This window comes from Mytilus californianus, unplaced genomic scaffold (genome assembly GCF_021869535.1).
Source record: "Mytilus californianus isolate M0D057914Y unplaced genomic scaffold, xbMytCali1.0.p SCAF_11, whole genome shotgun sequence".
Taxonomy (NCBI): domain Eukaryota; kingdom Metazoa; phylum Mollusca; class Bivalvia; order Mytilida; family Mytilidae; genus Mytilus; species Mytilus californianus.
This window is the reverse complement of record NW_026262593.1, coordinates 1,462,414-1,487,236: the sequence shown is the minus strand read 5'-3', so window position 1 is coordinate 1,487,236 and position 24,823 is coordinate 1,462,414. Positions and strand designations below refer to the sequence as shown.

General features: G+C 31.8%; 1 protein-coding gene across 1 annotated transcript; it reads right to left on the bottom strand.

Moving 5' to 3' along the window:
- Positions 1 to 990: 990 nt before the first annotated feature.
- On the bottom strand, positions 991 to 24,823 carry LOC127719348 (complement C1q-like protein 3). Its single transcript, XM_052225417.1, has 3 exons — positions 24,793 to 24,823; positions 23,562 to 23,615; positions 991 to 1,432 (listed from the first exon to the last, which is right to left on the bottom strand). Exons 2-3 carry the CDS (start codon positions 23,584 to 23,586, stop codon positions 1,005 to 1,007), a joined length of 453 nt encoding a protein of 150 aa, XP_052081377.1. The 5' UTR covers positions 23,587 to 23,615; positions 24,793 to 24,823; the 3' UTR covers positions 991 to 1,004.

Here is a 24,823-nt window from a genome sequence, read left to right as displayed (position 1 = left end):
GAAAGTGATTTTATGATTCTTTTATATTTTGACAGTTTGTTTTACCTTATGGCGTTTAAAGCTAGTTACGCAATGTAGTTATAAATAATTGTTCTTTGCGAACGTGTGGTGACATCTATTTGGTTACGTTTTGTTTTTTACTTGATGCACCGTTGACCGAAAGTGTTCCTTGTACATCTTCGTTTACTCATGATAATACGATTTATTCTGAAAGCGGTACCAGTTATTCTCATGGCAACAAAGATGTAAAAAATTAGAGAATGAAAACAAAACCTTCATTAAACAAACTGAATCTAATTAAATCATGTTAACTTGAGATATAGTACAGGACCTGTGAAAACAGATAGTTTATCTATGACTGATCTCTAATCGACGTCCGTTCGTGAAATGGAGCCCTATCCGACGTTAGAGTTAGAAATCGTGGTCCAAACCTTTATTCTCCAATAGACTTCAAGTGTATTGTCAATGTCATACAAAAAAAAAAAAAAAAAAAAAAAAAAAGAAGTAAAATAACAAAAATACCGAACTCCAAGGAAAATTCAAATCGGAAAGTCCCTTATCTAAAGAGTCTCCCAAAAATAGTTTCTGAATTTAATCTATTAGCATTCTTTTTATTCTGCCTTGAAATAATTCGATACGTTAAGGTTTCTCTACACAAAAGCATATATATGATTTTGACGTATCTGGTACAAATTTTCAGAATCATTGGTTTTAAATGTTTTAGATTTAAGCGCCACTGAACAGTCTTATGTAGACGAATCGTTAAAAAAGGAGAAGAAACCAAAGGAGCATTCACAAATCATAAATCTTATAAAAACCGACAATACTATGGCCAAAAAGCAACCCTGACGAAATGAAAACAACAAAAACCTAAATCACATAGAAAACTAAAACATGAATAAGACGAACCATACCAAAAATCGGGCGAATTATAAGCCTAGTTAATTTGATGATTATTTTTGGCTTTTCAATACAATAAAACAAAATAAATACTTTGTAAGGTTTTATTTAGCAATAAGATATCCAGAGAAGGTACTGTAGTTATGATCATTACTAAAGATTTTTTGACCGTCATGACTTTTACACCTTATATAGATGCGATCACCTTTCTTTAAATTCAGCACAACATCAAAGGTACCAGTTTTATAACCATCGCCTTTCGTATAACTTCCAGCGGTCGTTGTATCATTGTGCCATAAATGGAGAAACAGTGATTTACCATCTACTGACATAACAACTGCTGAGAAGTGGTAAAGACCAGGCATTGAAGCAGTAAAGACACCTGTAGTAACGTCGTAAGCATTCAAATTATTTGTCCATAGCTTATCAAACTTTACAATAGCATTGGACGATAGAGTTTGTTGAGTATTCCTGTATGCTGTGAAAGCAGGTGTATCTTTTTTAGTCGATATATTTCCTTGTCCTCCATGCCCTGAAATTAGATTACAACAATTATTATTTTTATTTTGATATGGTCTTTTAAAGGAGTATAAAGTTGTCTTGTATAGTTATTATCCTAAGAATACATTCGTCTGATTTCCTTTACAGATAAACACTAAATCTGCTAAATGCTTTTTACTCAGCACGAATAATCGTTTATTTTCTCAAATTATATGCAACTTATTAATAGCGATTAGTATCATTTTTGATATTAAATGGCATTTTTTGAAAACAAACGTCGAAAAAGAGATTATGAAAAAGATGAACCAAATCAGAATTCGATGTTTGATATACGAATAAGGCATATCAGACATGATAAGGAAAAAGACAAGGAGAGGGGAATATGACCAAAATATATGAATTTAATCATTAGTACCTGTTCTTTTCAACTTTAACATCATTCCAATAAGGTCATCAAACAGTGAGTTTTCTGCAAATATTGAAACAAATGTTCAAAGATCAGAATAGTTAACATTCGTATTTGATTTGTTAAATAATATTTACGTTTATGCTTTCAAAAGTGATATTTCTTTACCTTAAAACTTCAATTTCTTTTGTTTTGCTAGACTTTATCTTGCACAGTCTAGTAATTAAGAATACATATATTACTTGCACTTTGAAATATAAGATTAAAACTCATGATATAAATCCATCATGAAAACTAAAGGTTATTTTATCATAAAACGCAATACTTTAAACCCGTTATACCCTAAGCAAGCTTACCGCTACATGGGCTGCTCACGAATCATATAAATAACCAAGCTAAAAGGAACACGAGCTGCTCACGTGACATATAACTTACCAAGCTTAGAGCTACATGGACTGCTCACGACACATATGACTTATCAAGCTTTGAGCTACATAAGCTGCTCCCAATTCATATAATTAACCAAGCTTACAGCAACACGAGCTACTGACGACACATATAACTTACCAAGCTTACAGCTACACGAACTGCTCACGACAGATATTACTTACCAAGCTTAGAGATACATTAGCTAATTACGATACATAAAACTTAGCTTAGAACTACATATGCTGCTCAAGGCATATATAAATTATCCAGCTTAGAACTACATAAGCTGCTCAAGACACATATAACTTACCCAGCTTAGAACTACATAAGCTGCTCAAGGCACATATAACTTACTAAGCTTAGAACTACATAAGCTGCTCACGACAGATATAACTTACCCAGCTTAGAACTAAATACATAAGCTGCTCACGACAGATATAACTTACCCATCTTAGAACTACATAAGCTGCTCAAGACACATATAACTTACCCAGCTTAGCATTACATGAGCTGGTAACGACACATATCTGTCCGCTTAAAACAAGACATATTATTGGTAGATGCTGTAGTATGAACATTATTTCATTGGTCGACTGTACAGAGAATTAAACTGACGAGGTTATAACTTATCATTTCATTTTTGAAGAAGAGCTCTTTTATACATATGTATCTGTCTAAAGCTTTACTGTGTCATTAAATTGTAATTTGATATATATACCCTTTCCGTGTTTATTTGGAACAGCTGTAAAAAGATACTAGTATAGTTTGTATGGCACGTGTTTCCTGAATATCGGTCTCCAAGTTACGGTTAAGCCTGAAAGTCAAACAGACTGTAAATTATTTGGTTTACAATATACATAAACTCATCAAATAGATAACCAGATTAAAATTATGTACGCCAGACGAACGTTTCGCCTAGAAAAGAATCAGCAGAGACACTCGAATCAGAAAATATATCAAGGCAAAATAAAATAAGAAGTTGATGACATAATGCTGTGAGGACCAAATATAATTGCTCTAAATTGTTCAGCGAAACTAGTTAGAACCATCATCTGCTTACCCTTTGGTGGTTTTACGGAACACTAGTTTCTGGGCTAGAGTGTCCATGTACATTTACGTCCGTTAAAATCAGTACCGATCACTTGGTAGTAAGATAAACCGTCTTATACTTGTGTCAGTACATGCGACATGTGTCATTTTGTATTTTACTTCATTAGATCGTCTGCAAAAGCAAGAGAAGTCAAATATATTAACTTTTAAATATATTAAACTAAATAGTTATATTAATACAGAGAAAAAAACTTTAAAGGTGAACTTTGTCTGATGGAGTTGCAACCCTTATTTAGGTCCAGTAAAATAATCGTCAACGCCTTTACGTATTGTTTATAACAGTAAAACCAACATTATCAATGGTCATCTTTGCAAGGAGTTAACACTTTTATTTTAGTACATTTGTTTGATTTATGCTATGAATATACTAGATATGAAAGAATAAAACAGAGACGCTGTTGCGTTTCTATCTTATTATTTCTATGTATTATATGCATATCATGATATAACAATGATGCATGTACAATTATTTTGTCAACATTGTATATATCCTATAAGATGTACTTGATTTTAGAATAAAGTATTATTATTATTTTGTACGTTACATAGATCTTGAAAACATTAACTAGGAAGACTTGCGATAAAAAAAATATAATTCAAAATTATATATTCCAAATTAAAGGGCCCATTGAGATTATATAAAATACAAATCAATACAATATTCAAACAAACATCACATGCAAGAAAACATTCATACTGGTTATTAAATTAGAATTTTGAAGATGGAAAATATTAGGAGAAGCGAGAACAAGTACAAAGAGGGATAACGCTAAATTTAATGTGTATCACTTTTTCCTGTCTCAAATAAAAGATTCTTTTCATACCAGACTAAGTATTGTATTAAACACTTAATCTTCTTTTGTATAGATCCAGATAAAAAGGCTTTCGAGATTGATGTTTCTCGTGTTTTGGAAACTTTTGAAATAAAGGTATTATAAAGAGGACACTTAAAACAAAAATAATTCATTTCAACTTCTTTAATGTTAAGTGAACAATGTTGATACAGTCGTTCACATCAGGACAGCAGCTCAAGTTTTTCAGAGCTATTAAGCTTTTTCCTATGCCTCCCAGGCTTTATTAGCGAACTGTGATTACTCAGACTAAATAAAGGTAAAATTCTAGGGTTGTTAACATTGTTCGTTTTTAGGTTACTTTCGTATCTGAAACTTAATTTGAATTTTATTGATTGATTGTTGTTTGCTTTACGCTCAGTGGCAAGTATTTCATTCATGTTCAAGTCCAAACTGTTAACAATAGATATAATAGAACGGTCTTGAACATGACAGGCGGGTAATGTTGACTGACGATTGCAAAATATGATATATAAGTTAATTCAATAGGGAGAGAAATTTAGTTTTTCAATAGGCCACCTATAGACCCCCGAAGAGTTGTTGCAATGGTTCTCAACATGCTGAGACCGTTGCACTCTCTCACCAAGAAGCATCGGATTCTCAATAATGACTGGACATGATAATAAATGATCTCGTAATATATATCAGGCTTAAGATTATTTAAGTCAGACGCGTGTTTCGTCTACAAAAGAGTCATCAGTACCGCTCGAATCAAAATAATTAAAAAGGCCAAATAAGTACGATAAGTTATATGGTTTAGTAATATATAAATAAGTGTTTAGAAAACACAGAAGTGTGAGCACAAAAACAACCAACTTAAATACTTGTGGAAACAATAAATATATGGTGACAGAAAGGTTAAACAACAACATAATAAATAAAAAAAAAAGATAAAAACGGTACAACTTGTAACATTTGTCATTTTTCACGAATATTGTGGCGATATTGTTATGGTCTCTTTGTCTGTGATGTCCAGGAAATTTCCTGATATTTATCTTTCTCAGCATTCTAATACTAATTTTGACCAAATTTGCAAGATACTAATATTATACATAAAACGTAAATATATTGTTGATTACATTCTTGTTTTCAAATGCAAACTGTTAACTACCTCAAATCTGATTACAAAAGGTTTTGTGCCTGCTTGTAACATTTAGACAGATCTATACCTGTTTATTTAATGCAAAAACTAATTCTATCCTAGCCTTTTCACAATTTGTATAAATGATCTTACCAGCATCACGAACGATAACGCAGATTCTATTTGATTAGATTACGAGATAATTCGAGGTTTTTTTTTGTGCAAATGAAATCATTTTATAATCTGACACCAAAAATGGATTTCAGCAAAAGCTAGCTAATTTATATGATTATGTCTTACTGGTTAGAATATCACACTGGAAACTTTATAAATACAAGAACCAAATTGTTAGTCTTTAAGTTGTCTGTCCTACATGTAGTTATTTGTCATAACATTCTAGTTTTCATCTACTAATGGTTATTTATTGACCATGTGTTATCTTCTCTTAAATTCTCTAAACATATTTAAGAATGATCTTAACTCTGATCAAATAAAGAAGTCATATCAGATCTTTGGACATTTCGATTATAATTAGATTTATTTGGTAAGGCCATTATTGTTTTAATAAAGCAGTCATATGAGATCTTTGGACATTCCGATTATAATTAGATTTATTTGGTAAGGCCATTATTGTTTTAATAAAACAGTCATATCAGATCTCTGGACATTCCGATTATAATTAGATTTATTTGGTAAGGACATAATTGTTTTAATATAAAGCAGTCATATCAGATGTTTGGACATTTCGATTATAATTAGATTTATTTGGTAAGGCCATTATTGTTTTAATAAAGCAGTCATATCAGATGTTTGGACATTCCGATTATAATTAGATTTATTTGGTGAGGCCATTATTGTTTTAATAAAGCAGTCATATCAGATGTTTGGACATCCCGATTATAATTAGATTTATTTGGTAAAGGCCATTATTGTTTTAATAAAGCAGTCATATCAGATGTTTGGACATTCTGATTATAATCAGATTGATTTGGTAAGGCCATTATTGTTTTAATAAAGCAGTCATATCAGATGTTTGGACATTCCGATTATAATTAGATTTATTTGGTAAGGCCATTATTGTTTTAATAAAGCAGTCATATCAGATGTTTGGACATTCCGATTATAATTAGATGTATTTGGTAAGGCCATTATTGTTTTAATAAAGCAGTCATATCAGATGTTTTGACATTCCGATTATAATTAGATTTATTTGGTAAGGCCATTATTGTTTTAATAAAGCAGTCATATCAGATGTTTGGACATTCCGATTATAATTAGATTTATTTGGTAAGGCCATTATTGTTTTAATAAAGCAGTCATATCAGATGTTTGGACATTCCGATTATAATTAGATTTATTTGGTAAGGCCATTATTGTTTTAATAAAACAGTCATATCAGATGTTTGGACATTCCGATTATAATTAGATTTATTTAGTAAGGCCATTATTGTTTTAATAAAACAGTCATATCAGATGTTTGGACATCCCGATTATAATTAGATTTATTTGGTAAAGGCATTTATTGTTTTAATAAAGCAGTCATATCATATGTTTGGACATTCTGATTATAATTAGATTTATTTGGTAAGGCCATTATTGTTTTAATAAAGCAGTCATATCAGATGTTTGGACATTCCGATTATGATTAGATTGATTTGGTAAGGCCATTATTGTTTTAATAAAGCAGTCATATCAGATGTTTGGACATTCCGATTATAATTAGATTTATTAGGTAAGGCCATTATTGTTTTAATAAAGCAGTCATATCAGATGTTTGGACATTCCGATTATAATTAGATTTATTTGGTAAGGCCATTATTGTTTTGATAAAGCAGTCATATCAGATGTTTGGACATTCCGATTATAATTAGATTTATTTGGTAAGGCCATTATTATTTTAATAAAGCAGTCATATCAGATGTTTGGACATTCCGATTAAAATTAGATTTATTTGGTAAGGCCATTATTGTTTTAATAAAACAGTCATATCAGATGTTTGGACATTCCGATTATAATTAGATTTATTTGGTAAGGCCATTATTGTTTTAATAAAGCAGTCATATCAGATGTTTGGACATTCCGATTATAATTAGATTTATTTGGTAAGGCCATTATTGTTTTAATAAAGCAGTCATATCAGATATTTGGACATTCCGATTACAATTAGATTTATTTTGTAAGGCCATTATTGTTTTAATAAAGCAGTCATATCAGATGTTTGGACATTCCGATTATAATTAGATTTATTTGGTAAGGCCATTATTGTTTTAATAAAGCAGTCATATCAGATGTTTGGACATTCCAATTATAATTAGATTTATTTGGTAAGGCCATTATTGTTTTAATAAAGCAGTCATATCAGATGTTTGGACATTCCGATTATAATTAGATTTATTTGGTAAGGCCATTATTGTTTTAATAAAGCAGTCATATCAGATGTTTGGACATTCCGATTATAATTAGATTTATTTGGTAAGGCCATTATTGTTTTAATTAAGCAGTCATAACAGATGTTTGGAAATTCCGATTATAATTAGATTTATTTGGTAAGGGCATTATTGTTTTAAGAAAGCAATCATATCAGATGTTTGGACATTCCGATTATAATTAGATTTATTTGGTAAGGCCATTATTGTTATAATAAAATAGTCATATCAGATCTCTGGACATTCCGATTATAATTAGATTTATTTGGTAAGGCCATTATTGTTTTAATATAAAGCAGTCATATCAGATGTTTGGACATTCTGATTATAATTAGATTTATTTGGTAAGGCCATTTTTGTTTTAATAAAGCAGTCATATCAGATGTTTGGACATTCCGATTACAATTAGATTTATTTGGTAAGGCCATTATTGTTTTAATAAAGCAGTCATATCAGATGTTTGGACATTCCGATTATAATTAGATTTATTTGGTAAGGCCATTATTGTTTTAATAAAGCAGTCATATCAGATGTTTGGACATTCCGATTATAATTAGATTTATTTGGTAAGGCCATTATTGTTTTAATAAAGCAATCATATCAGATGTTTGGACATTCCGATTATAATTAGATTTATTTGGTAAGGCCATTATTGTTTTAATAAAACAGTCATATCAGATGTTTGGACATTCCGATTATAATTAGGTTTATTTGGTAAGGCCATTATTGTTTTAATAAAGCAGTCATATCAGATGTTTGGAAATTCCGATTATAATTAGATTTTTTTGGTAAGGCCATTATTGTTTTAATAAAGGAGTCATATCAGATGTTTGGACATTCCGATTATAATTAGATTTATTTGGTAAGGCCATTATTGTTTTAATATTGCAGTCATATCAGATATTTGGACATTCCGATTATAATTAGATTTATTTGGTAAGGCCATTATTGTTTTAATAAAGCAGTCATATCAGATGTTTGGACATTCCGATTATAATTAGATTTATTTGGTAAGGCCATTATTGTTTTAATATAAAGCAGTCATATCAGATGTTTGGACATTCCGATTATAATTAGATTTATTTGGTAAGGCCATTATTGTTTTAATAAAGCAGTTATATCAGATCTTTGGACATTCCGATTAGAATTAGATTTATTTGGTAAGGCCATTATTGTTTTAATAAAGCAGTCATATCAGATGTTTGGACATTCCGATTATAATTAGATTTATTTGGTAAGGCCATTCTTGTTTTAATAAAGCAGTCATATCAGATGTTTGGACATTTTGATTATAATTAGATTTATTTGGTAAGGCCATTGTTGTTTTAATAAAACAGTCATATCAGATGTTTGGACATTCCGATTCTAATTAGATTTATTTGGTAATGCCATTGTTGTTTTAATAAAACAGTCATATCAGATGTTTGGACATTCCGATTATAATTAGATTTATTTGGTAAGGCCATTATTGTTTTAATAAAGCAGTCATTTCAGATGTTTGGACATTCCGATTATAATTAGATTTATTTGGTAAGGCCATTATTGTTTTAATAAAGCAGTCATATCAGATGTTTGGACATTCCGATTATAATTAGATTTATTTGGTAAGGCCATTATTGTTTTAATAAAGCAGTCATATCAGATGTTTGGACATTCCGATTATAATTAGATCTATTTGGTAAGGCCATTATTGTTTTAATATAAAACAGTCATATCAGATGTTTGGACATTCCGATTGTAATTAGATTTATTTGGTAAGGCCATTATTGTTTTAATAAAGCAGTCATATCAGATGTTTGGAGATTCCGATTATAATTAGATTTATTTGGTAAGGCCATTATTGTTTTAATATAAAGCAGTCATATCAGATGTTTGGACATTCCGATTATAATTAGATTTATTTGGTAAGGCTATTTTTGTTTTAATAAAGCAGTCATATCAGATGTTTGGACATTCCGATTATAATTAGATTTATTTGGTAAGGCCATTATTGTTTTAATAAAACAGTCATATCAGATGTTTGGACATTCCGATTAGAATTAGATTTATTTGGTAAGGCCATTATTGTTTTAATATAAAGCAGTCATATCATTTGTTTGGACATTCCGATTATAATTAGATTTATTTGGTAAGGCCATTATTGTTTTAATAAAGCAGTCATATCAGATGTTTGAACATTCCGATTATAATTAGATTTATTTAGTAAGGCCATTATTGTTTTAATACAAAACAGTCATCAAAGATACTAGGCTTATAATTTATTTGTGTGGACGAGACGCACGTCTGGCGTATTGAATTTTAAGCCTAGTACCTTTTGTTAGCTATTATTCGTGTGTTTCTTTGTCCTATATGTTCACCCATTTATTTGTATTGTGGTCCTGTCATGTGATGTTGTCGTTTTGGTGTTGTGTTTGACGTTGCCATAAAAGCGGGAGGTTTGGCATGCCACAAAACCAGGTTCAACCCACCATTTTTTTCTTAAAATGACCTGTACCAAGTCAGGAAAATGGCCATTGTTATATTATAGTTCGTTTCTGTGTGTGTTACATTTTAATATTGTGTTTTTGTTGTGTCGTTGTTCTCTTATATTTGATGCGTTTCCCTCAGTTTTAGTTTGTAACCCGGATTTGTTTTTATCTCTATCGATTTATGAGTTTTCGAACAGCGGTATACTACTGTTGCCTTTATTTATAGGTTTAATCATTCGCAATCATTACCTGTTGAGTAGAACTTATAACGAATAAAAATAATTTGCTAGTCAAAATATTTACGATTTTCGAAAAAAACTTGATACAGTTAACAATTGAATAAGATATAAATAATTGCAACAAATAACACCATTTGCATTTCTGGGTATTTAAGTGAGCTTGTATATTTAAGGGAGAATGACTCCATTGTTCTTTCAAAATGTTTCGGAGCTGAAACGATACCATAAATTCGTAAAAATTCTATTTTAGTTCTTGTTATTTTTCTTTCATATTATTTATTTATGGGAATGATTGGGGTTTGTCAATGGAAAAGAAAATGTCGTATGCAGACGTCTAAAAATAGACGAAATGAAATCGTGCAAAATACCGAAAATAATATAAACAGTAATTCAACTATGCGATTCAAGGAACTGGAGGAACGACAACGATTGACCAACCCAGTATGTTCAATTGAAGAATCACGCATTTAAAAACGCGTGTCTATATCTACCCAGTATGTTCAATTGAAGAATCACGCATTTAAAAACGCTTGTCTATATCTCCTCAGGGTATACCAGCTTACCAGTAATAAGAAATAAGTCAAAAATTTCTGGTCATAGTGTCATCCGAAAAGCAATTTGCATTTGATATCTGGCGTGTGAATATACATAATGTTGTTTATAATGAGTAAGATATTATTTGTTGTCAACTTTAAAAGGAACGTGATGAATTTGAGAAATGAACAAAGATTTACGTTTTTGTATTGGACTATATATACTCAAGAAACCCAAGATATATGAGTTCAGTTATTCCTAATACTACAACAAAAAATATTTTAATTTAAAGTATTGATTTCTTGGATCACCTCTACGCAGTAGTGGGACGAGACTCAGATGTGCAGTTTCCGTAGTCGACGACGACGGTTTGTTAAAGTTTGTGATTAGGTCATTTTAGGGGAACCACTGAATGTAAGGCAATGATATTTAGTATTATTGGTATAGGCATTGACACATATTATTTCCAAGGCGATTTTTTGGTTTTGCTCCATCAGTCATGCTCTATCGCCCTTGAAAATTTTGTTGAGGTTAGATACAAAAGTTTGTGATTAAGTCAATTTTAGGTGAACCGTTAATGGTAGTTAAATGATATTTGGTATGCTTCTATGTTATTTGGTCTCTTGTGGAGAGTTGTCTCATTGACAATCATACCACATCTTCTTAGTCTCATAGTCATATCAGCATTTTTAGATATCATTTCCATTTGGATTAAATGGTTCTGCCCCTCAGTCGTTGTCTATTGACTTTGATTTTTTTGCCTAGTTTTCATGTAAATTGTAGTGATTAGGTTAGTTTAAGATGAACCACTTATGTTAATTAAGTCAATGATATTTTGTCTGTAGTTGTATAAGTATAGCATATCGTTTTTCCAGGGCGAATATTTGGCCATGCACCTACAGTCATGTTAGATTGGCCTTGAGTGTTTTGTATAGTTTACATGTCAACGATTGCCATTTTAATTTCAACATTTGAATTTTCGATAAAAATTCATACAGGCGAGACCTATTCCTTTGTCAACAGTTCAATCCTTAACTATTTAAAAAGTTACATTGAAAGAATATTAGTACGATTTACACACAATTGTTTTATGATCAAACTCAATTTAGATAATTTATTGTTTTAAGGCTTAGATGCATTGCTTTTATTGAATTTTAACAAATCGGATTCATTGATCATATTAAGAATGTAAGTTTTGGACGGATTTATCCAGATGGGTAATCAGTATATTTATAAAAAAAAATGTTCTGTGTTAATCATTGTGGGTAATGTTTCCTAGTTAAAACAAAAAGCCATCAATGGTTGCAGTCAATATACAAATGTATGTTATCAAAGTATCCATTTTGTCGTTCATTGTTCTTGATATAATTTAAGCATGATATAGTTCAAGATATTTAGTGGCCTTCATTGATTTACGGATGTCTAGACTCAATTTACTTTGGGATGTTACTTCAATGTAAAATACATTAATGTATTTAATGCATAAAATGGCATCATGGGAAAGTTTCAGCATGTATTGACTAAGATAATAGACACTGTACATACTGATACCATCAGCGATTTATATGACAATCATCATGCAGATATATATGACAACATACAACAAAATAACAATGTACTAATATTTTTATATTGTCTATAACCTATAAATGTCGTTGTCTCTAACATAATATTAAAAAAATGCAGTATTAAATTAAGTGAAAGTAATTGGATATTTTTTTTGTAAAAAAAGTGGAATTGGAGTTATACATTATTTCCCGAAACTGGCATATATTATGTGAATATTTCTTAAATGATAGGTCGAATTAATACAAATTTCCTTCTATCTGCTTTTCACAGTTTCGACCATGTGCTTAAAAATAACAACAGACATGGAACAGTAACAAAAACATTGACGGTAAGAGATACGAAGGGGCACGGCGATATGAATTAGAACATTAGGTTTCTGGTTGAAGGTTGTCTTATTGGCAATCATACCACATTTTCTTATTTTAAAAAATTAAACCATAAATACTATACCGTGAAGTTGTTTGTAATAACGTTTATTAGATTGTTCGATATTCTGATAATTGCCATATTTAGTCAAACTCAGTTCTCTGGTGTTTTAATCTTGTAAATCGATAAAGGAGAGACAAATCAAGGTAAAAATCACAAACCCCAAAAGAAGCGAGCCCGAGTGTGCCGACATTGTAAATGTCTCCTGTTATGCATGCATACGATAGATGGATGTTTGACACGTGTTGATCTATTATAAAAATAAGAAGATGTGGTATGATTGCGAATTAAACAACTATCCACAAGAGACCAAATGACACAGAAATTTATGACTATAGGTCATCGTACGGCTTTCAACAATGAATAAAACCCATACCGCATAGTCAGTTTTAAAAGGCCCCGAAATGACAAATGTAAAACCATTCAAACGAGAAAAACAAACGGCCAGATTTGTGTGTTCATTATTCTATTGTGCTGTATTTGTGTTCTGTCGTAAATTAATTTTAGGTGTTCGTTGTTATTCTGTGGTTAACATGTTGAAATGTACTTTTATAATATTTATTTATGTATTTCTCTGCCCTAATTGTTCTTGCATTTATTTGTACTGCATTCCTGTCACGTATTATGTCATTTTATCGGTATTTTTAACATTGCCATATAAGCGGAAGGTTTGGCTAGCCATAAAACCAGGTTCAACTCACCTTTTGTTCTTAAAATGTCCTGTACCATGTCAGGAATATGGCAGTTGTTATCACATTGCCGTTTCTATGTATGTTGGCGTTTGTTTTTGTAGCAGTTCAGTGTTTCTGTTGTTCCGTTTTGTTTCCTCTCATAGTTGATGTGTTTCCCTCAGTTTGGTTTTTGATCCGGATTTGTTTCAGTTAAATCGATTTATGACTATTGACCAGCGGTATACTACTATTGCCTTTATTTATGTACAAAATAATGTACGAAAAACAAATATGATATACAGCAACAAACGACAACCACTGAATTTACAGGCTCCTGACTTGGGACAGGCACATATAGAATGTGGCGGGATTAAACTAGTTTAAAGGCGTCAACCATCCCCTAACATAGGACGGTTGTGTTACAGTACAACATAAGAACAAACTATAGAAATCAATTGAAAACTCGTCAGATGGATACAAAGCAGAAATACATCTAACATCAACATAGGCTGGACGTGGCAGGGTACTTATACACCCCCACAAGTAAAATTAAGTTTGCATTGTGAAAAAAAATAACACTATCGACAATATATATCATGTAGTCCTCAAAAAGGTGACAAACAATATGTCAACTCTAAATCGTACCGAGTCTATACACGGTTGTGAATGAATAGCAGTACAAAAGATCTGCCATCAAGTTACAAAAATATTTAAGTATGAAATAAGACAACCACTGACGAGGATCCGGACTTTGGACAGGCAAATGAATTTAAGACGGGGTTAACCTTGTTGTTAAAGTCTTTACCCTCTTCCTATTACTTAGATCAGTGGAACTGAAAAAAATACACACAAGAACATTTGAAAAATGCTCTTTATCATGACAACATCCGTTCTGTCCGAGGATGAATATTCCGCAATCTGAAGAGTTCTCTGAATTTTCTGATTTTAATGCCAAATATGCTTATTGTTAGACCTTTCATTTAAATTAAAATATATAAAAGATTTTATTATTTCTTATCTCAAAAATACAGAAATTTTGTAGGTTGATTACACATTAAATCAGATAAGTTTTTTTCTGAAAAGCAATCTTCATTTATATGTTTATTTTTAACAAAAACTCTTTTTCTTTTATTTCTTGCAAACAAGTTATCAGAGTTACCTTCTCATATTTTGTTTCAAACTTCTGTAATTAAAGATTCATTGTCAATAATAGACACATGTATTTTTTTAAATGTCGATGTATGCGTGACAGCATAGCTTTCGAAAATGAAAATGGTAACCTGATATTACATGTACGATTCTCGCAATGTCACAGCTTGAAGAATATAGAAAAAGTTTTATAAACAATTTATATTTTTTTGACTTTTTGAAAAGACATATCCAACTTCATCTACTCCTTCACACTGGTGCAATCTTCTAAAATAGTTATAATCTTTATTAAAATTGTGTCCTGTGTTTACTGTGAGGTCCTAACAACAGTGTGTCATATTTCGGAAAGCAGATAGTAAAAACGTCTATTAGTAGACACCCAGCAACTGGTTGTTTACGCGCGTCTGGCGCTAATGCAAAATTTCAATACTGGTATCTATGATGAGTTTATTTAGATAACGTTGTATTGATGAAGACTGTTTTGTGAACTTTATTTTTTATGTGTGTCGTTAGGTTGCTGTTTCATTGATATATATCCTATATCTATAAAAAAGTATATTAAACCGTTGCAACGTATAATTCACAGAATGTGTTCCCAAAGATGTTTTATTCTAAATACCAAAACATATACGTTTGTTAGTGTTTTAGAGTCATCTAACCACGATGATTGTTTGCGTAAGATGTGAACATAAAATATGGAGTTGTCGCATCAATTTCATTGAGACAACTACCCAACATAGAAAATAAAGTAAAGAACTGCATTTATTATTAAGAATCTAAGGTTCAAACTCCCTCAAGGAAACTTGACCTAAAATAAAATCGGCTATTATATGAAGGTCCAGCTTTGTCATACATATAGATTATACATATCGTATTTACACATCACTGGCTGTTAAATGTTTGTGTTTGAGTGTCCTTGATGAAGGTTAATACAGAAAAGCGCGTCGTTAGCACGCCATTGATAAAGTGTTTTTTTCATGTAACAGAACTTGGTCGATACCGCTGCTGGTTAACTGTTTGTTTCCGAGAGTATTATCAGATAAGAAGTTGGTGGTACGTACTAGAATGATAAATAGCTTTCTTATTTGAAATTCCCACTAGATAAATTCACTATCACGAAACGAAGGTTCCAATTTCCCCAAGGAAAGTTAATCTTAGATACATTGACAATTCTGTCCAGGTCCTTTTTGATCATATAGCTCCTAGAGTTTCTTCCTGTTTACACACCCCTGATTTTTTTATGCTTAGGTTTTGGCGTTCCCGATTAAGGTAAATATTGAAGACAGCTTCGAACGCAAGGAAAGAATCAATGATTGTTTCATCTACAGGTCATTATACGGCCTTTGACAATTAGCAAAATCCATACCATATAGAAAGCTACAACAGGCACATATATATTACAAAATTTGAAACTATTAAAAGTAAAATCCAAAGGTCTCAAATCTAAATTGGGCAAATAGATATGTAAGATAACAATTAACTACAACCACTTGACTACACCTGACTCGGGACTGGCACATTGAAAATGTGGCGTTATCAAATATGTTTGTAAACGCTCAGCCTTTGACAGTAATGTAACGATTTGTTGATATCAATTGTCAGTTTTTCTATGACTTATGGCGTTTAGGACGTGTGGTAACCCCGCAGATATCTATTTTGGTTGAGTTTTATTGTTTATTTGATACACCGTTGACAAAAAGTGTTCACTGTACATCTCCGTTTATTAAGAATCATAACAATATACTCTGAAAGCAGAACCATTTATTCTCATGGCAACAAAGAATTAAACAAACTGGACGATAAGAACAAAACCTTCACAAAACTGACTAAATTAAAATCAAACTAAATGGAATTTTTATATACATGTGCACATTCATGGCTCTACAATCTGTCAATACCTATATCTTGCCATTGCACAAGGTCATGTCGTTCTCTGACTGTTAATGACGTCCTTGCATTAAATCAATTAGATGTTGGATGTGTACTGATTGATATTTTAGTCTTAGATGTATGTATTTTTATTGATTGTTATTGACTTTGAACTAGCTGTTAGTAACTGTGAGTACTCTCTGATCTGTACGTAGTATCTTTTTTGTTGTGGGGATGTATAAATACCCTGCCACGTCCACTCTGTGTTTTTGTTAGATGTTTTTCTGCTTTGTATCGATCTGATAAGTTAAGCCCTTTTCAACTGATTTTTAAAGTTTGTTCTTATGTTGTGATGTAACATCACTGTCCCAGGTTAATGAGGGTTTTGTGCCAACAAACTAGTTTAACCCTGCCACATTATATATGTGCCTGTCCTAAAGCAGAAGCCTGTAATTCGGTAGTTGTCGCTTGTTGCTGTATATCATATTTATTTTCGATATTTTTTTGTATATAAATCAGGCCGTTAGTTTTCTCGTTTGCATTGTTTGACAATAGTTCTTTCGGGGCCGTTTATAGGTTACTATACGGTATGCGTTTTGCTCTTAGTTGAAGGCCGTACGGTTACCTTTAGTTGTAAACTTCTATGTCATTTGGTTTCTGGTGGAGAGTTTTCTATTTGGCAATCATACCACATCTTCTTATTTTTATAAACTTAGCTGATTTATCTTTACTTGCGATAAAGGACATAAACATGTGGAAGCAATTTTTTACATATTATAATTAAAGGCAACAGTAGTATACCGCTGTTCGAAACTCATAAATCGATAGAGATAAAAACAAATCCGGGTTACAAACTAAAACTGAGGGAAACGCATCAAATATAAGAGGAGAACAACGACACAACAAAAACACAACATTTAAATGTAACACACACAGAAATGAACTATAATATAACAATGGCCATTTTCCTGACTTGGTACAGGACATTTTAAGAAAAAAATGGTGGGTTGAATCTGGTTTTGTGGCATGCCAAACCTCCCGCTTTTATGGCAATAATACGTTAGATTGGTCGATGAACGGTCTCTAATCGATGTCTGTTTCTTGAAATCGCAGTCTAATCTGACGTAACAGTTTCAAATCGAGGTCAACAAATTCAATTCTCTAATAGACTTCAAATTGAATGTCAGTGTTGCACCAGAACAAAGACTGGTTGTATTCTCCAAAAAATGAGGCCCACAAAGCTTAAATATTTATATCATAGTAGTAGTGATTTTAATATTTGTGATTTTCTCAATCTTTTATGCCAAAGGCTTGAGTCAAGGTGATATTGGGATCAATCAGTTTAAATCAAAGACTTTAACACTAGTATTTGCAGCTACTCTTCCTTTAACGCGGCGGTTTTTGGGAGTTAGAGCATAGGCCTATTGAATCAGGGTTATGATAATGTGTCCAAATGTGTTAAAAGTAAAATAACAAAAATACTGAAGTCCAACGAAAATTCAAACTGGAAAGTCAAATTTCTAAATCAAAAGGTCAAACACATCAAACGAATGGAAAATAGTTGTTATATTCTCGACTTGGTACAGGCATTTCCTTATGTAGAAAATGATGGACTAAACCTGGTTTTATAGCTAGTTAAACCTCTCACTTGTATGACAGTTACATAGAATTCCATTATGTTGACAACAATGTTTGAGCAAAACAAACAGACATAATAGGTAAAAATTGTCAAAATTTGGGTACAGCAGTCAACACTGTGTTATAATCTTGATCCCTATAAAAACAAAGAACTATGTCAACAAAGAAAAACAAAATGGCATGCAGACACTCTATAGAAAAAGCACTAGCACAAAAATGAAAGACATTAATACCAAAAATGACCATAGCACAATAACACAATGGCGGGATGTGTAAATACCGAGCCACACGAAAAGGATATTACCAAAAACAGTAAATGTTAAAAATATACAAAGACAAATAAAAAGATCACTTTAACACGTAATTAATATGATGAACAACGTCAGTTCCTAGAATCTATACTTCAAGACCATCATGCATTATGTGTGAAGTTGATACGGAATATTGATCAACAAGATCTTGGTATCGTCCGATGAACTTTTTTTTTCGAAAAAAAAACGAGACGTTCTTTGACATAACCCTGGTTCATCGACTTTTATGCCCAGACACTGGTGACGTTTTATAAAGTCTGAGTAGCAGCTGCAAGCTCTTGAATACCGAATGAGTTGGGAAATGCATATCCAAATTGCAAGTGAAGTTGGTATGCTGCTAAGGTGGGGAAAATTTTTAATTTCAAAATTAAAATCGTCTCGTTTGTTATAGATTCTGGTACTGAGATGACCGTTTATGTCAAATTCGAGATATAAGTATAAATTGAGTCAAATTCGAGATATAAGTATAAAATTGAGGCGGAGGAAGCCGTGTATGTTGTTTCTTGAATTTCTAGTTCTGAAGGATATATTAATTGAACCCAATCAGAAAAGTTTAAATTGTTAATGGAAAGAACATCATCAGCATATCTGAATGTGAAATTAAATAATTTGGCTTCTTAAATCATTTTGTTTTGACTAGTGTCTGAAGGAACTCACTCCGACTCATACGAAAATAAGAAGAGGTCAGCAAGGAGAGGCGCACAGTTGGTTCCCATAGAAATACCAACAATTTGTTGATAAAGTCTATCACCAAATTCAACAAATACGTTGTCAATAAGCAACTCCAGCATACTAATCACTTGTTCCTCGGTGTATCATGATTTACCTTTTTGTTCACTATTAACATGTAATAATATTCTTATGTGTCTGTAATCTATCAATATCGTTGTCCTTAACATAATATTAAAAGAATTGGAGTATTTAATTTAATGAAAAAAATCTGTAATATTTTTTCTCTCGTAGAAATAGGTAGAATCAGACAATTTTTTTATCCATCAAAACTAGTATATACTATGTGAAAATTCATGATTCAGATCGCAAAGTTAAAGATAATTTCTGAAATGTGAGGGCGAATTATAAACTTTCCTTCTATCCTGCTTTACAAAGTTCTGTCAACGTGCTTGAAAATAACAACGGACTTGGAACAACAACAAATAAATTGACTTTAAAATATTACGACATCTGTAGTCAGTAATTGTAAATGAGATATAAGATAAAGAGTTGTTTGAAGGAATCATGAACGTGTAGAGAGAATGGCACTCTCACTGCATTATACATTGGGTTTGATTGGACGATACTGCGTATGTATACATCATGCAAAGCCAATATGCAACGATTGAAATTTCATTTTGTATAAATATAAGGAGATGTGGTATGATTGCCAATGGTATGAATATATTTTTTTTACCAGTTAAGTTAAACTTTACAGTGTTTTGAGTACACAGGGGATGCCCGCAGGCAAACATGTCATTTATTTTCCTTCCGCCTTTATGCTGTTATAATTTATGAACAGCTTTTGGAAACATAATTTACTGATAAAGTTTGAAGACACTCCAGAGTCATCTACTATTTTGGTTTGAATCTCTATAATTTTAAATTTAAGAAATAATTCATGGGGGCTTGAATATATCGTGATTTTACCACGGGTTGGCCCTTCATGACAAATATTTTACCCTGAGCGATAGCGAGGGGTAAAATATCGGCATAAAGGGACAACCCGTGGTAAAATCACGATATATTCAAGCCCCCATGAATTATTTCGATTCTAATAGGACAAATACGGCTATTGTTTTGGATCGAAGCGCTCTAGATGAAGGCATTATTTGCCGTTCCTATAAATAAACGCACTATTAAATTGACGTAAAAGACCGGAGCAAACTGAATAAATGACATGCTTAAACTATTTCCGATAACATATTTAGATAGGTTTGGACGAATCTAAATGATAATTGTACTTATATGTCTTATATGTATACAAAAAATGGCTTATATAACACATTTTTGCATCGATTGTTTACGTTTTTTTGTTGTGATGATTTATGGTTTCACAAGCGTGTATTTTCCCGTAAAATGCTTATATTCTTACGTCATCGTTCTATGACGTCGGGTAGCTCATTCATAAAAAAAACAACATATGACGCGGGAGTACGATTGGAACAGCCCAAACAATATATTCATATTTTACCACGGATGTGTAATCAAAGCGTTTGAAGAACGTCATGTTAGAATCAGTGTAAATCATGGATAAATATAATGCTCTGATCTAAAATAAGTGTGACAACATAGTTTTAGAAAATAAAAAAATGTTACTTGATATTACATGTAAGATTCACTCACTGTAACAGCTGGAAGAACATAGAGAAGGTTTTATGTGGGATTTACATATATATTTTGTGACTTTTGAAGAACGAAAGAGACAATTTCACACTATTGCAATTTTCTAACAGCGTTGTATGTAGTTTGAGGTCCTAATAACATTATGTCTAATTTCTAAATAGCTGACGAAAAAATATTTAAAAAAAATCACCTAACGTTTTACCGTATTTATTGGTGAAACTGAAACGGTTGATTATTTTTTTTTACTAGTATTTGTATCGTAAAATGGATGTCTCATTGATATGTAACCCGTATTTTCTTTAAAAAAAGTCCATTAAATAATTACTCGGAATACTACCTGAATCAGTCAACCTTTTCAACTCTAAATACCACAATATTCTGACGTTTTTGTTTTAACCATGATGTTTGTTTGCATAGGATGTAAACATTAAAATCAAAGAGATGTAGTATGATGCCCACTGAGACAACTATCCAATGAAAAATAAGGATCTAAACGACTGTAGGCTAGTAAAAAGTCTCGACAATGAACAAAGCTTATATCGTATATAACAGCCACATATATAACAAGGTGTGAAACAATCAAAGAAAGAAAACCTAAGACCGCATAAAATGAATAGCACCAAGCGAAAAGTAAAAATGTCTGATAACAACAAACGTAAACAACTTGACTGCAAATCCCTGGCTTTGGGATGGTACATTAAAAATTTGGTTAAGTCAAATATATTGTAAACGCTTCTCCAAAGCTTTGAAAGTGATGTTATGATTCTTTTATATTATGACAGTTTGTTTTACTTTATGGCGTTTAAAGCTAGTTACGCAATGTAGTTAAAAATAATTGTTCTTTGCGAACGTGTGGTGACATCTATTTGGTTACGTTTTGTTGTTTACTTGATGCACCGTTGACCGAAAGTGTTCCTTGTACATCTTCGTTTACTCATGATAATACGATTTATTCTGAAAGCGGTACCAGTTATTCTCATGGCAACAAAGATTTAAAAAATTAGAGAATGAAAACAAAACCTTTATTTAACAAACTGAATCTAATTAAATTATGTTAACTTGAGATATAGCACAGGACCATGTGAAAGCAGACAGTTTATCTGTGACTGGTTTCTAATCGAACTTCCGTTCGTGAAATGGAGCCCGATCTGACGTTAGAGTTTCAAATCGTGGTCCAAACCTTTATTCTCCAATAGACTTCAAGTGTATTGTCAATGTCATACAAAAAAAAAAGAAAAAAAAAAGTAAAATAACAAAAATACCGAACTCCAAGGAAAATTCAAATCGGAAAGTCCCTTATCTAAAGAGTCTTCCAAAAATTATTTCTGAATTTAATCTATTAGTATTCTTTTTATTCTGTCTTGAAATAATTCGATACGTTAAGGTTTCTCTACACAAAAGCATATTTATGGATTTTGACGTATCTGGTACAACTTTTCAGAATCATTGGTTTTTAATGTTTTTCAACATTATATTTGTTTTGGCGTTCTTACTGTTTTAGATTTAAGCGCCACTGATAATTCTTATGTAGACGAATCGTTAAAAAAGAGAGAAGAAACCAAAGGAGCCTTCACAAATCATAAATCTTATAAAAACCGACAATACTATGGCCAAAAACAACCCTGACGAAATGACAAACACCAAAAACTAAAATCACATAGAAAACTAAACATGAATAAGACGAATCATACCAAAAATCGGGCGAATTATAAGTCTAATACATTTGATGATTATTTTTGTCTTCCAATACAATAAAGCAAAATAAATACTTTGTAAGGTTTTATTTAGCGATAACATATCCAGAGAAGGTACTGTAGTTATCACCATCACTATAGATGGTGATAACTACAGTACCTTCTCTGTAGTTATCACCATCACTATAGATTTTTTGACTGTCACTACCTCCTTTACACCTTATATAGATGCGATCACCTTTCTTTAAATTCAGCACAACATCAAAGGTACCAGTTTTATGACCATCGCCTCGCGTAAAACTTCCAGCGGTCTTTGTATCATTGTGCCATAAATGGAGAAACAGTGTTTTACCATCTTCTGACATAACAACTGCTGAGAAGTGGTAAAGACCAGGCATTGGAGCAGTAAAGACACCTGTAGTAACGTCGTAAGCATTCAAATTATTTGTCCATAGCTTATCAAACTTTACAATAGCATTGGACGATAGAGATTGTACAGTATTCCTGTAGGCTGTGAAGGCAGGTGTATCTTTTTTAGTCGATATATTTCCTGGTCCTCCATGCCCTGAAATTACATTACAACATGTTTTATTTTTATTTTGATATGGTCTTTTAAAGGAGTATAACGTTGCCTTATATATATTTTATTATCCTAAGAATATATTCGTCTGATTTCCTTTTCAGACAAACAAAAAACCTGCTAAATGCTTTTTACTCAGCACGAATAATCGTTTATTTTCTCAAATTATATGCAACTTATTAATAGCGATAAGCATCATTTTTATATTAAATGGCATTTTTTTTAAAACAAACGTCGAAAAAGAGAATATAAAAAAGATGAACCAAATCAGAATTCGGTGTTTGATATACGAATAGGACATATCAGACATGATATTGAAAAAGACAAGGAGAGGGGAATATGAACAAAATATATAAATCAAATCATTAGTACCTGTTCCTTTCAGCTTTAACATCATTCCAATAAGGTCATCAAACAATGAGTGTTCTTCAAATATAGAATCAAAGGTTAAAAGATCAGAATAGTCAATATTTGTTTTTGATTTGTAAAAAAAAAAAATGATGTTATGCTTTCAAAAGTGAATTTCATTATATGATTCAAGCTTTAAAACACCAATGTCTTTTGTTTTACTCGACTATCTTTTACAGTATATTAATTAAAAATACATATTTCACTTGCACTTTGAAATATAAGACTAGAAGATAAGAATAGACCTAAATCCATTATAAAAAATAAGCTGATTTTATTATAAAACGCAATACTATGAACCCTTAAAACTCTAACCAGGTTTACCGCTACATGAGCTGCTCACAACTCATATAACTTACCAAGCTAAAAGGTACATGAGCTACTCACGACTTATATAACCTACCAAGCTAAAAGGTATATGAGCTAATCACGACTCATATAACTTACCAAGCTAAAAGGTATATGAGCTGCTCACAACTCATATAACTTACCAAGCTAAAAGGTACATTAGTTTCTCACGACTCATAAAACTTACCAAGCTAAAAGGTACATGAGCTACTCACGACTCATATAACCTACCAAGCTAAAAGGTATATGAGCTAATCACGACTCATATAACTTACCAAGCTAAAAGGTATATGAGCTGCTCACAACTCATATAACTTACCAAGATAAAAGGTACATAAGCTGTTCACGACTCATATAACTTACCAAGCTAAAAGGTATATGAGCTGCTCACAACTCATATAACTTACCAAGCTAAAAGGTATATGAGCTGTTCACGACTCATATAATTTACCAAGATAAAAGGTACATGAGCTGCTCACGACTCATATAACCTACCAAGCTAAAAGGTACATGAGCTAATCACGACTCATATAACATACCAAGCTAAAAGGTATATGAGCTGCTCACAACTCATATAACATACCAAGCTAAAAGGTACATGAGCTGTTCACGACTCATTTAATTTACCAAGATAAAAGGTACATAAGCTGCTCACGACTCATATAACTTACCAAGCTAAAAGGTACATGAGCTGTTCACGACTCATATAACTTACCGAGCTAAAAGGTACATGAGCTTCTCACGACTCGTATAACTTACCAAGCTAAAATGTACATCAGCTGCTCAAGACACACATTACTTACCAAGCTTAGAGCTACACAAGCTGCTCAAGACACATATAACTTACCCAGCTTAGAACTACATGAGCTTCTCAAGAC

What these genes read in the sequence shown, in the direction of transcription:
- LOC127719348 (XM_052225417.1), bottom strand. Translation starts at nt 23,586, where the DNA reads ATGATGTTAAAGCTGAAAGGAACAG. An exon ending in GTTAAAGCTGAAAGGAACAG is followed by an intron (nt 1,433 to 23,561) that starts GTACTAATGATT and finishes ATCTAATTTCAG; the next exon opens with GGCATGGAGGACAAGGAAAT.